General features: G+C 43.7%; 1 protein-coding gene across 3 annotated transcripts in view; it reads left to right on the top strand.

The window, feature by feature from the left end:
* The window catches only part of baz1b (bromodomain adjacent to zinc finger domain, 1B), a 141,551-nt gene that overhangs the window by 101,740 nt on the left and 25,254 nt on the right, over positions 1-14,557 (top strand). For all 3 annotated transcript variants that reach the window (XM_072469330.1, XM_072469329.1, XM_072469331.1), the window contains 4 exons: positions 2,091-2,238; positions 3,596-3,743; positions 5,848-5,972; positions 8,756-8,910. In XM_072469330.1, coding sequence (XP_072325431.1) covers positions 2,091-2,238; positions 3,596-3,743; positions 5,848-5,972; positions 8,756-8,910 — 576 coding nt within the window. The remainder of the gene's footprint in view (positions 1-2,090; positions 2,239-3,595; positions 3,744-5,847; positions 5,973-8,755; positions 8,911-14,557) is intronic.

The raw sequence follows: 14,557 nt of genomic DNA, 5'->3' as shown, positions 1-14,557 counted from the left end.
AGTCATGATTGACTGTCTTTGTGGAGTTTGCACGTTCTCCCCGTGTCTGTGTGGGTTTCCTCCGGATGCTCCGGTTTCCTCCACAGTCTAAAGATGTGCAGGTTGGGTGCATTGGCCATGATCACTGTGTGGAGTTACAGGGTTAGGGCAGGGAGGGGAGTGGGCCAAGGTAGGGTGCTCTTTCAGAGGGTCGGTGTAGACTCGATGGGCCAAATGGCAGCCTTCTGCAGTGCAGGGATTTTTTTTAAATGCAAGTTTACTTTTAATGTAGCCCACCTCTCAACCAAAATGTGAAAGTAGTTCATTGGAGTGTGTCCATCAACCGTTTGGTTAACTGCCGATACATTGAAGGAAAAATCACATTTAAACCAATATTGAACAATGGGACACTTGTCTATATCTTCACCTCACGTTGTTCCCACTACCAATGATTCATTCTAGTTTCAAACTTTTTTTTTCAGTTTTGGGGGAAAATGTATTTTGCATTTCTGAAAATTTGACATTCTCCATTAAAATGTACTGAAATCAGTGTGAGTGTTGCATTGCTCACTGTTAAGTTAATCTGTGAGATGGAGTGATGCGTGCAAAACTGTCTTATTCGTTTTACTTTCAGTGGTACTATGTGACTGAATACAGCTGCATTGCATTGTGGAAGGGACCAATAGGTGGCAGTATAAGTTAGTGTAACTCAATAGGATAGTCATTTAATTGATGTGATTCTGGAGAGGGATAACATTTGAGAACAGGCAGTAATTGATTACTCACTTTTATGAAGTAGGTTATTATGCTACTAGATTTTAGTTAAGACATGAGACTGGTTCTATTGCTGAATAAACACATTGATTTAATCTAGCCCTGTGTGGTGAGTATTGATCGTTATTATCCCAACTTGACTAGCCAGTGGCAGCAAGAACAGATTGTAAACTGAATCAAACTATCAGGGGAAACTCTCATGTACTTTGCAGAGTAGCAGATGGCCAGGAGTGATTCAATGTTATTTCAACTGCTGGTTCCCAAAATGTTTTTGTTTCATTTTTTCTTCTCAGCATAAATTTGGGAGTCAATTTTTCAATTAGCTTTTCAATTCAAATAAAACTCCCAAGATTTGAACAATTGTTCCAATGACTTGCATATTTTAATGAGACGCACTGGCGTACCAAATTTAACCCTACCAATGCGTCGCTGAGCTTGCAGACCAGAAGTTATGGTGTTCAATTTGCCTGTCCATGGTCTGTTAACTGCCTTCTGTTGGTATCACAAGATGGATGATTGGCGTTGTTGCACCTGAGCTAAGGAGGAGATGATCATTTGCGAGTACACGCCTGCGATTGTTGGCCTATGCTAGGAAGTGCTTAGCTAGTAAGAGAATGGTTGGGATTTGTGACTCCGGGGTAGAAGAGCTCACTGCCCAGGCTTACGGTTGAATATTAGCCACTCGTGCTTTGTGGAATTGATTGTAGAAATGAGAGAACCCTTTTTGGAGGAATCGGTGATGGTAGTTTCAAAATATTTTTATTTGATCAGGTTAATGGTAAAGAAAATACCGAGAAGGGAAACTTTCAGTATAAAGTATTCCATTTCTACAGCTCTTGCATCTGGTTCTTGAGGTGATCACATTTCTCCCTAACTATGAGGATTTAATAGTTGTGGTCAAAAAGATTGGCCCATTTTTTGGGTGTTTCATTCTCTTCAAAGGTAGAAAACATTTGATAAGATGAGGCCTAATATCAATCTTTACTGCTTTATTTCGCAGTGATTTGCACACAAAGTAAAAGCCACTAAATTTCCTTTCAGAGCAACCTGTCTTTGTGTAGCAATACTAAATGAGGAGTAGACTATACTTTTCCATGTCAATGGATTGTCTTCATTTAAACAAGATGACTTATATCTATTCTTTCTGCTTCCTGAGCTTGGTCAAAGCTTGCCCTTCTGTTTGAAGATTTAACTGGCTTTGTAACAGTTACTGGATCTCCCCTGACTGCCTGTGGCGCTGTTTTATTTATTGCTTGCATTCGCATCCAGAAAGGAACAGAAACTTCTGGTTCTAAACTTTCTTTCTGTCTAATTATCTCTCAACTAACTTGCCACAGGTTGCTTCTGCCCTGGAGCTATGGAAATGTGCTATCCAAGAGGCTCAGACCTTCTCTCGTATGCACGTGTTGCTGGGAATGTTGGATGCCTGCATCAAATGGGATATGTCGACTGAAAATGCCCGGTGTAAAGTGTGTCGTAAGAAGGGTAAGTACTGCAGTTACTGGACTGTCCTCCATTCATTGATTTATTGGGGACCAGCCAGTAGAAAATAGATGTCCTTCAGTGGACATTTCCACAAATCTCCTTTAATAAGAAAGCTGGCCTTTTTTCTGAAGAAGAAAACCTATCTTAATGATGTGGTTTAAGACTAATGATCTTGAGGAAGATTTATAGCTAGGGACATTTCCTGTGTTTGTCAGATACTGACAGACCTGCTTTCTATTCTTAGCACTTTTGCAAAATCTGAAAAAATCTCAAAAGTGCTATGTTTTGAACATTGACTTATTCATGGAACACCAACAACACCTCACAAACACAATACTGCGCAATTTCTTCCGCTTTTGTGTTCATATCAAATAAAAATGAACTTTTAAAATGTTGGGAAGTTGAATGAAAATCCCTTTTTTTGGTCTTGCCTGACCCTCCTAGTAATGAAAAGGTGCTGATTTGAGATTTTTACACCGTATCAATTGATACCATATTGATCCTTGTAGGGGATTCCCTCCCTGCTAGCTTGCTCCTATGAAGTCAGTGCTGTGTCCTGGAGTAAAGGTGTTGTAAGCAGCCAGGGGGGGTGGGGGGTGGGGGGCACCATTTCAAACAAAGCTGAGCTATTTAGGGGGCCACCCCATCCCATGCAGATAGATGTGAAGGAAATGTGAGGTATTTCATTCTATGATGGAAAGGGTAATACTTGAATAAAAGCTACTCCATCTAGCCATTTCTTCTGCTTTGCATTTTAAATTGGTCTGATAGTTTTAACAAGGTCAAGGCTGCAGCGTTTTTGGGCTGAAATTGCTATTGTATTAGGTTGCTGATGATGCAACAAAAAACACAGTCTGCATTTTTACTGAAGAACTTTGCTGATTACTTTCAGTTAAATCATTCTCAAACTGGACGGCACTACTTGCATATAGAAACATTTCTGCAGCCCAAATTTTATATTCCACTTACTCTCATCGTTCCGCCACACCATTCACATCTATCTGGATAGCCTTGTTAATGTGACGCTCTGAAATTAGTTGGAAATGAGAAAAAATTAATTTTGTTCCCAATTATTTTTTTTATTTTTTTTGCGAGTGTGGCATGTGCAGATTTCGATTTCATCCAGCCAAGTTCAACAACTTGTGCCTTTTCTTTTCGGGTTGTGATGTGCACCTACATTTAATGGCAACAATATTTAGAAATGTACTGGGAAGCCAAGAAGGATTTACTTGTTTTGCATTGTATTACTTTATATACTGAAAACATATTTGTATTTAATCTTATTTCAAAAAAACTGAATGAACACCAAGACCATTGTAAATTTGCCACAAGCTGACTGTGTTTTCTTGCTCATCAGGTGAAGATGACAAGCTGATCCTGTGTGATGAATGTAATAAGACTTTCCACTTGTTCTGTTTGCGACCAGCTCTCTATGTGATACCGGATGGAGAGTGGCTATGTCCAGCTTGTCAGCCAGCCACAGCCAGGCGTGGCACACGTGATAGGTAATCATACAACCAGTTTACCATTGCAGTGTCTGGTGTCTTCTGATCTACTATATTCCTTTACACCACAGTGATGATGCTGCAGCTGAAATGGATTCTAACTGATCTAATTGTCAAAATTTTAAAAAATAATTCTGGTCTATGCTTTTCATTGGTGTACAGAGTCGGAATAGACCACCAACTCGCTGGGTTGTTTTGGATTGAGTTCCAGTATGATCAACTTGTAGGGCATTACTCCTGACTTCAGTTCAGCCAAACCTACTTTAAAGCAGTTCAGATTTTGTAAATAAGAACTGCCGAGTCCACTGTCTTGTGCTGTACCTTGTCTGCCTCTTTTCTCTCAAGTCTACCCATGTCTAGAGTGCAGAAGTAGAAAGCTGTGAATTGTGGCACATAGACCCATACTAGACCAGGAGCTGAGGATTGGGCCATTTTGGGAGCAAGGCTACCCTTGGATAGTTTAGCCAGAGATTCTGCTGTTCCATATCACAGAATATTTATAGTACAGAAAGAGGCCATTCGGCCCATTAAGGCTCCAGTGGCTCGCTGAAACAGTATTCCACCTAGTCCCACTCCCTTGCCTTTATCCCCATAACCTTGCACATTCATTCTTTTCAGATAGCAATCCAATTCCCTTTTGAATACCTCGATCAAACCTTCCTCCAGCACCTTCTCAGGAAGTATGTTCCAACCACCCCCGGGGGAGAAAAATCTTTCCTTGCATCACTCCTTTTGAAACTATTTTCAACCTTTGCCCTCTAGTTCTTGATACTCCCATTGAGTGGGAAAAGTTTCTCACTATTTACCCTGTCCATTCCTCTCGGGGTCTTGAGTACCTTGGTCAAGTCTCCTCTCAGCCTGCTTTCCTCCCAGGATAACTGTCCCAATCTCTCTAATGTATCCCCATAGTTACAGCTCCTTAACTCTGGAATCATTTTTATGAATGGCCTCTGTACTATTTCCAATGCCTTCACATCCTCTCTCAAGTGCAGCACCCAGAACTGGGCACAGTCTCCAGATGAGGCCTAACTAGTGTCTTATACAAGTTCGATATGACCACCTTACTCTTGTACTCAATGCTCCTTCAAAAGAACTGAGGGCTGCCAGTTTTATTAACTGCTTTATTAACTGCTCTCTCTATATGCCCTGCCACCTTCAATGTCTTGTGTACGTATAACAACAAGGTTCTTTTGCTGCATGTCCTTTAGAATTTCTTCCTTTAGTTTATACTGTCTTTCCATATTCTTCCTGCCAAAATGAATCCCTTCACACTTCTCTGCATTAAACTTCATCTGTCACTTGTCTGCCCAATCCATCAACTATTTTCTTTTGAAGTTCAAGACCATCCTCATCACAGTTGATGTTTTCCATCTTCATATCATTGCAAATTTTGAAATATAGTGACAACACATTGACCAGGACTGTGTAAAATCATTTGTGTGTATGTGATTGGTACAAAAACTGTGCTTTCTCTGTCATGGTATTTTATAATGCGGTTTTATTTTCCACATTAGCCTTTTGAAATTGTATTAAAACTGACTTTGTTTAAAGAATTCAGGACACAAACAATTCACTTGGGAGCAGAGAATTTACATTGATTTTTTTTCTTGTTGCAGTGAGTGAGTTGTTGCTCCCCGTCTTTCCTTGAGGGATGTTTAGATTTTTTTCAAAGTATTGCCAGAACAAATTAAGATACAGCAACAGAAAGTTATATTTATATAGAGAGAAACAGAGTCAGTGTTTCTTCCGAGTCCATAGACTGGAGACATTCTCTACCCACAGGTGCTGCCGGACCTGCTGAGTTTATCAAGCACTTCTGTTTTTTATTAAATTAGGAAGAGCCCAGATATCTTGGAGGGTTGAGGCTGGAGGAGATTACAAGGCGAGGAAGGGGTGAGGCCATGGAGGGATTGAAAACCCAGGATGAGAATTTTAAAATCGACGCTGTTTGACAGGGATCCAGTATAGGATAATATGGAATGGCACTCAGTACATAAGTCTACGTCTCTGCTTAAAATCTGAATTCACCAATGGCATGTCTAAATGTGCATAAAACCATCCTTTTAACTAAAGGGAAATCCATCTGCTATCACTACCTTTTTAGAAATTATGCCGAGGAGGAAGATGAAGACAACGAGAATGAGGAAGAGGAAGAAGAAGAGACGGAGGAGGAGGAAGATGACGAAGAGGATGAAGACTATGAGGAGCGTGGAGGGCCCAGACTTAGATGTAAGTTGTGAACCCAACTGTTAGGAAATAGTTTTAAATGATTAATGGATGGAATTTGAATTCTGAATGATCTTTTTATGTATGACTGGAATCTACTTCCCTGTTTTAGGTGTTCTGTCCCAGCCTCTCCTAACTTAGTTTTGTAAAAGCTACTTCAGATTTGGACAATTGAAGGGAATTGCCATAAACTTTGTCAGATTTAAAAGATTTTTGTTTGTTAATTAAATGTACACTTGACTATTATTTATATCCAAAAGCAATTTCAAATTCAAAGTCATCGTAATTCCTACATCACTAATTCTAAAGATACATTTTTTTCCATCAGTGGGATCTGAATATTACAGGAACCTTTGTACTACTACAAAATATAAAGTTTTCTTTGATTTTGCGAGTTTCGCTTTAGATTATCTGCTGGTAGCTGTACTGAACAGCTGGGACAACTCCCTCCATTGTGGTTGTTTGGAAATTTATGTGGGGGGATTTTTGTGCCCCAACTCTGCATCAAGTGTATCAACAAGGTACTGTGCATTGGAGCTGCAAAACATTGCCTTGTCCTTGACCTATGCTAAATTTAATTTATGGATATTAATTAAAGTTCCTCGCATGAGCTGCAATGTTGCCACAATGAATGGAACTCGGTGAGTAATATGGAGCTAACCAGGAAATGCTGACTTTCAAGTCTTAATTATCACCCTGTGACTGCAACAATTTTGAATTATTTTACGAGGATTTTTTTTCTTAAAGACAAAGCTATAATTTCTAGTATTCTTTTTTCGGGCTGGATTTTAATAAACTAATCTTATTAAAACAATGGGTGTCTGCTACAGCCAGAATGTATAACTTTCATTCCATCCAAGTGGAATGTATAGGAACAGACACTCTTTTTCCCCCCCCCCCCCGAGAAGTGGGGGAGATCCTTTCTCCTGCTGGCTGTCACACAATCTTGAAACCCGTCAAAAGTTTAAGATGAGACATCAAAAATGTAATTTCCAATGCTGCAACACAATGAGTACAGCAGACGCAGTAATCAAATTCCTCTGGAATATACAGCCACAAAGGCTTTTGAAACACTGTTTACCAAGCCAGAGGGCTGCAGAGAGCCATTACGCACACGCTCTGAAGTGTTGTGCATGCATATTGCAGAGTAACCAACCAGACTACAGCAATCTGCTGCAAACCATAAGACACTTTGGGGATAAAAGGGGACAGCTACTCGGTACAGTTGCATCCAGGAAGACAGCTGAAACAAAATGGATGCAACATGGAATCACTGCATTGAAACTAGCCAAAGGACAGTTAACCGTGTATTTCTTTGATTGTTTCACAAACTTTAAAAAAAAGAATCTTTTAAGTCTCTTCTCATAAGCCACTCTAGTAAACAAACCCGTGTTAGCAGTTCCAGATTTCAACAAAGCATTTGAAGTAGCCATTGATGGGTAGTAGCTTTTGGGTAGGGGGCTGTCCTGGAGAATCAATCCAGCATAGAGACACTTATTGGGTATTCTCCAAGAAATTGAACTAATATCAGAAACTCAATTCCACTGTGGAGAAGAAAACCTTGGGATTATTACTAGCTTTCAAATACTTGAGATACATGTCTAAAATGGTTACACTGAAACCACTGACTATACAGACCACAACCCCATCATCAAAAATTTGACACTATTTTGTTGGAGTTTGTCGCTTCAACCATATCACTTAAAAGATTAGCCACATTGCTTGCTTGTCCCCTCTCCAGCTGTGCTACTGCATTAGCATGTTGCCGTGCTACAGATGCTGTTTTTTTCCCCCTATGGCCTGGAATGTTGATTAAATAGTTTATCACCTCAGTTCTCTTTGCGACCCTGTACTTGCCTCTGAACTGTACTGGTAGGAGATCGATCACATAGTCTCCTGGCTGAAGGGTTCGAGCTTTGACATATATCTGCCCATTTTTTCAGAGCTGTTTTGGGTGGTTTTTTAGTGCTCTTGAACCACAACAGTGGATCCCATGAGCTGCTTACAAAACGCGTCTAACACAGCGACCTCTTTCTTCTGGGGCCCAAGGAATGTGTGAAATTATATGAATGAGGGTTGCAATATACCTAGTTTTTAAGTTTGGGAAGTAGGTCATAAAACTTGGGCTGGATCGTCCGCCCCGCCACGCCACATTTCTGCCTCGACCCGCCAGGGGGATTCTCCGTTACGCTGGCCGGTCAATGAGGTTTCCCATTGTGTGGCAGCCCCACCCCATCGGGAAACCCCCGGGTGCCGGCAAAACGGAGAATCCTGCCGGCGGAGAATCCCGCCCCTTGTCTTGTTTTTTGATTTTAAACTCAGAAAATCTGTCTGATTAATTCCTTATAATCTGAAAGCATACAGAATGGGATTCCTACAGTATTGGCAAAGCACATCCTCTTCAAATTTATAATGAAACCTTGTTACAGCCAGTCGTGCAGTGGTAAATTAGGGAACACAATACCCCTCACATGGTCGTAACAATTTGAACAGCTTCTAGTTCAGCTGTTTTTTCTTTGTTCAGGGAAAGGTACTGGAGCCTGGGAGGAGAGCTTGGAACTGGACGAACATGAGGCCTTATCTTCGAGGAGGGAAAATAGGGAGTTTTAAAGCCCAATGAATTTCGGCATAGTCCTGCTTTTATTTTAATTCTGGAGGGAGAAGTTTGATGGGATGAAAGAGTTGATGAAAACAAAAGCTCTGTCTGATGGAATGCCACTTGAGTGGCAAGCATGAAGGATCTGAATGCCAGCATAATGATCATGTGTGAATTTTGCTCTTTACAGCGAGATCCAGGAAAGCTGCCAAAGGAAAATCAGCCTCCCAGGCCCGTTCTCAGAGGCAGGCGAAACAGCCGGGGAAGAAACAGTCCCTACACGGTCACGGGAGAAACACTCGACACAAGACATCACCTGTCAATGGAGTGGACATTGATGAGCTGGTGAGTACCAAGTGCCAACATTTCAGGGCTGGCAACAAGAGAGTTCTAAAATGAACAGGTGCTTGTCTGCAAATTCTTTAATCTGGTATTGTGTACTGTAAAATCCAGACTCGAGATAACAGATATTCAACTCCATGGAGACACAAACTAGTTTGTAGCTTCTTGAGCAATGCTGCGGGGAAAACATTTTATGTTTTAAGACATAAAACCAAATGCATGAACTGTTATTTGCTATTGGGGGGGGTTGATTTGCTTGACAAGCTTTATACAATAGAAATTAATTCAGTTTAAGTGGGTATGAATAGAGTAAGTTGCCGAATAGCAAAGAAGTCCATAGCAAATCCATTTCTGTCTGTTTGTGATGGGAAATATTTTTCAAAAGCTGCCTTTTATATCCTTTTGGCTAGCGCATTGAAAAACTATTATCAAAACCAATCTAAGTTCCATCAGGCTTATCAGAATATTGCACATGCTTCAAAACAGCAAGCTGGATGAAGGACAATTGAGGCAACTATAGAACACATCCAAATTAGGCCATGTCCAAAATAATACAAACTACATGTTGGCCTCAATGGCATGCTATCAATCCAGAGAAGGATCATATCAGTTAGGATCCTAACTGACCAATGGTACAGATTTCCAGAACCTGACTCCAACTGCGAGATGAATCCTCCTGGTGACCTACAGGACAGAATTGATGCCGGCTGCAGATGACACTTGTTTAACTTTTATGTGAAGGATTTTGTTTGTTTATTTTATTTTTTAATTTAGAGAACCCAATTATTTTTATTCCCAATTAAGGGGTAATTTAGCGTGGCCAATCCACCTAACCTGCACATCTTTGGGTTGTGGAGGTGAAACACACGCAGACACTGGGAGAATGTGCAAACTCCACACGGACAGTGACCCAGGGCCGGGATTTGAACCCAGGTTCTCAGCGCCGTAGGCAGCAGTTCTAACCACTGTGCCACGTGCCGCTCCTAAAGGATTTTATTTAATAGAAATTCAGCAATTAATTTTATCCAGCATTTTTATTGCATTGCCAGGACTTTGGGACACTGGCTTCTATTACACTCATGACATGAGGTGCTTGAAAGTAGTGGGCAGCACCTGAGGCTCTTCAGGTTAGAGGAATAGTTATACTCCACATGGTGATTTGATGAGGACAGGTATTCCAACAGAAATCTTGTATACATGGGCATTCCGGTGACGATATGTAGGTGGAGGTCGCACATTGGGTATTTTTGGATTGTTGCTAACTATTTGGTTGGTTCAATTGCTCTGTTTTATTACCTTTGCCCGCGAGTCGCCAGGTATCTTTATGATACCTGATTAAGAAGGCAAATGGAATTTTGTCCTTCATTGCTAGAGGGACGGAGTTTAAGACTAGGGAGGTTCTGCTGCAATTGTATAAGGTGTTAGTGAGGCCACACCTGGAGTATTGTGTTCAGTTTTGGTCTCCTTACTTGGGAAAGGACGTACTGGCACTGGAGGGTGTGCAGAGGAGATTCACTAGGTTAATCCCAGAGCTGAAGGGGTTGGATTACGAGGAGAGGTTGAGTAGACTGGGACTGTACTCGTTGGAATTTAGAAGGATATGGGGGGATCTTATAGAAACATATAAGATTATGAAAGGAATAGATAGGATAGATGCGGGCAGGTTGTTTCCACTGGCGGGTGAAAGCAGAACTAGGGGGCATAGCCTCAAGATAAGGGGAAGTAGATTTAGGACTGAGTGTAGGAGGAACTTCTTCACCCCAAGGGTTGTGAATCTATGGAATTCCTTGCCCAGTGAAGCAGTAGAGGCTCCTTCAGTAAATGTTTTTAAGATAAAGATAGATAGTTTTTTGAAGAATAAAGGGATTAAGGGTTATGCTGTTCGGGACGGAAAGTGGAGCTGAGTCCACAAAAGATCAGCCATGATCTCACTGAATGGTGGAGCAGGCTCGAGGGGCCAGATGGCCTACTCCTGCTCCTAGTTCTTATGATACCGCCACGAGGTTCAAGTCCAAGTAATGATCAATAACTCAATACACCGATTAGTAAGATTCAAATCAAAGCACATTTATTATACACAGTAATCACTACTCATGCACAAATTCTATGTCTAAGCTACTTCTCCAACTAACAGGCCTATACTTAACTTCGGACTGGCCCACCAGGTCAGGGGAACAAATGACCTTTTGTTCGGGTTCTGAGTCTGCGGGATTCGAAGTTGGTACGGATTGGTAGCTAGGAGTGCCTATCTCGTAGCGAGCGTTGAATTAAGATTTACGATCTTTCAGCGGTCACTGCACCGGTCACGGTCAAGGTTGGTTCGCGTTGCTGGGTGACCTGGGCAGGAAGAAGAGAGTGAGTTGAACTTGGGGGCTTAACTTTATAGTCCCCAGGGGCTTCCCGCCTTTCAGGCGGACCCCGTACCTGGTCCCAAGTGATTGGACTTTGTCCCAATCGCTTGGTCGGATTTCTCCAATACTGGAGCGGTTCCCTGATCGATGGGCGGTCTTGAGGTGTCCGTTAACCTCTTTTGTGTTGGCTCCTGCTGGTGCCGGGGAGTCTGGCTTTGCTTTGTTCATCCCAAATGTTTCAATTGCACCCGGGGATTGCGCATTAGTATATAGATGGCTGCTACATTATTATGCTGATGGTCGCTGGTATCGATGCTGTCTGGGCTTTTGCAGAGTTTTAATACGCAGCAAACCTGCACCTGCTGGTTTCTGCCTGTGTTGGCTGAATTTCCCTTCAGCCTTTGCCGTTCGCCATTTTGAATCGGGAGTTGGCCAACTTAGGTGGCTACAGGATTTTAATGTCCGGTTTCAGGGGCAAAACCTGCGGATCATGGGCCTGCCTGAGGGGGTGGAGGGCCCAAGGCCGACCGCAAAAATGCTGGCACACCGGTCGCTCAGGCCCAAGCCGAAAGCAAACGAGCCACCAAGGGCAGTTTATAATATGCTTCCATAAGTTTTGCGTTAAGGAGAAGGTCTTAAGTTGAGCAAAGCAAAGACGTGAGGTGAAGTGGGAAGGCGTCGGTATTCGAATATACCAAGATTTGACGGTGGAACTGGTGAGAAAGCGGGTGGCCTTCAGACGGGTGAAGGCAAAAACGGCGTGAGGTTTGACATGGTCTACCTGGCGAAGCTGAGGGTGACCTACAATTCGAGGGACTTCTCCTTCGAGGTGGTGGAGGTGTTCGTGAAGTCTGAAGGACTTTGACTGAAATGAGAGATGGGACTGAGATTGGGTCTTGGACTGAGGGGATGGGGGGCTGTGCTTATTCTTTATCTCTCTTTTTGGTTGTTTCTTGTTATGTATTTGTGGGGGTTTTTGGATTGGTTGAATGGGGAGGGTAGTTTACCTTTGTTTACTGTTTATAGTTGGTTACAATTATCTTGGGCTTTGGGGTTATGGCATTTTTCTGGGGTGCAGTATTGCACTGGTTTTGTTTGTCTATTTTTGTTTTCAGAGACTCTCATGCGGGGAGGGGATTGAGAAGAGGGGATTGTGAGGAGGGGGGCCTGGGCAGGGGCCTCCACACTATCAAGTGAAGGTTGGCTAGTGAGTGGGAATGTGGTGGGGGAGGGAGGGGCCCTGGTAGGTGGAACCTGGTCGAACAGGTTTCGATGGCGGTTGGGGGGTGGGTGTCAATACAGGAAAAAGTGTTTGCAAGAGGAAGTGGATGGGGGGATTTTGGAAGAGGGGGGAAGAGGGGTTCGATGGTAACAAAGGGATGGGGCGGGGCTGGCCTGAAGGGCAGGGCCCAGGGTTATGATGATGGCGGATAGGGGGGGTGGATGATGCGAGACCCCCGGTCAGAATAGTGACGTGGAACATGAGTTTAGGGGCCCAGCGAAGAGATTGATGGTTTTTAGACACTTGAAGAGCTTAAAAGCCAACGTGGTGATGCTGCAGGCAACCCACCTGAGGGTGAGGGATCAGGTGAGACTTAAGAAGGGTTGGGTGTGTCAGATTTTCCACTCTGGTTTCAATAGCAGGGTTCAAGGGATAGTGGTATTAGTGGGCAAGAGGGTGAGGTTTCAGATGGAGAAGGTAGTGGCGGACCAGGGGGGCAGGTACATAGTGATGGGGGCACGAGAGTGGGGGGAGGGGGTCTGGTTGTACTGACGAGCGGATGTGGCTCCAACTGAGATAATGCGGAGTTTGTGAAGAGGGTGCTGTGTGCCATTCCGGATCTGGATATCCACGAGTTGGTAGGGGGGGGATTGGAATATGGTGCAGGAGCCGAAGGTGGATAGGTCTCAGCCACACTCGCTGGCCCAGTCTTTGGGGGGCGGGGGGCGAAGGTGCTGGCTGGGCTCGTGAGGGAGATGGGAGGATTGGCCTGTGGAGGTTCTTACACCCGAGGGAACGGGAGTATTCGTTTTTCTCCCCGGTAAACAATAGGATAAACTTTTTCATGGTGGGGAAGGTGCTTTTGTCTGGGGTGAGGAGGTCAGAGCACTCCGCAATTGTGATTTTGGACTATGCTCCGCACTGATTGGATGTGGATTTGGAGAAGGGGATGGCCCAGAGACTGGAGTGGAGAATGCACATGAGTTTGTCAGCGGACCAAAGCTTTCGTGATAAGATTGGGACGGTGATCGAGGATTATGTGGGGTGTAATTGCATTGAGGATGTTTCATAGTCGGTGGCTTGGGAGGTTCTGAACATAGTAACGAGGGGAGGAGGTGATTTTGTTCAAAGCTGTGGTGGACAAGGAGGACAGAGAGGAGCGCCAAAGTGGAGATTCTGGAGGTAGATGGGAGGTATGTGGGGGACCCGAACCCGGGTCTCTTGGCCAAGAGGAAGGAGTTTCAGGCGAGGTTCGACCAATTGTCCACAGGGAAAACGGTGCGCCAGTTGAGAAGGGTGAAGTGGGGCGGTGCGGGGCAGATTAATACAATATTTGAGGAGTTTTATACAGATATATAGGTCAGCCACCGGGGAGGAGAGGAGGATGAGGGAGTTCCTGGACGTTGGTGTATCCAAGGCTGGGTGAGGAGGATAGAGCAGGGTTGGAGGAGCTGGCGGGGGAGCAGGAGGTGAAGGAGGAAATTGGGAGGATGCAGATAGGGAAGGCAACAGGGCCCAATGAGTTCCCAGTTGAATTTTATAAGAAATTTAAGGAAAAGTTGGCGCTGCTGATGGTGGGAATGTTTGAGGATGCGTTAGGTAGGTGTGTCTTGCTGCAAACGATGGGGCAAGCTTCTATCTCGTTGCTGCTAAAGAAGGATCAGGACCCGGTGGAGTGTGAGTCGTACAGGCCCATATCTCTGCTGAATGTAGATGCCAAGATATTATCAAAGGTGTTGGCGTCATGGTTGGAAGAATGACTCTTGAAGGTGATTGGCAAGGATCAGATGGGGTTTGTGAAGGGAAGGCAGTTGTTCTTGAATATGTGGAGTTTGTTGAATGTGGTCCTGTAGCTGGTGGAGGGAAAAGAGACTGAGGTGGTGGTAGCACTGGATGCAGAGAAGGCAAACGATCTGGTAGAGTGGGGTTACTTGATGGCGGTATTGGAGAAATTTGGAATTGGAGGTTTGTTGTACTCTGGGTACTTTGCACTGTACCAGGATACGAGACAGGGGTGCCCTCTGTCCCTGTTGTTGTTTGCTATAGAGCCCTTGGCAATTACACTAAGGAGCTCGGG

Source organism: Scyliorhinus torazame, chromosome 12, assembly GCF_047496885.1.
Source record: "Scyliorhinus torazame isolate Kashiwa2021f chromosome 12, sScyTor2.1, whole genome shotgun sequence".
NCBI classification, from domain to species: Eukaryota; Metazoa; Chordata; class Chondrichthyes; order Carcharhiniformes; family Scyliorhinidae; genus Scyliorhinus; species Scyliorhinus torazame.
Note: the sequence above shows the minus strand (reverse complement) of the source record. Positions and strands in the feature narration are given on the sequence as shown.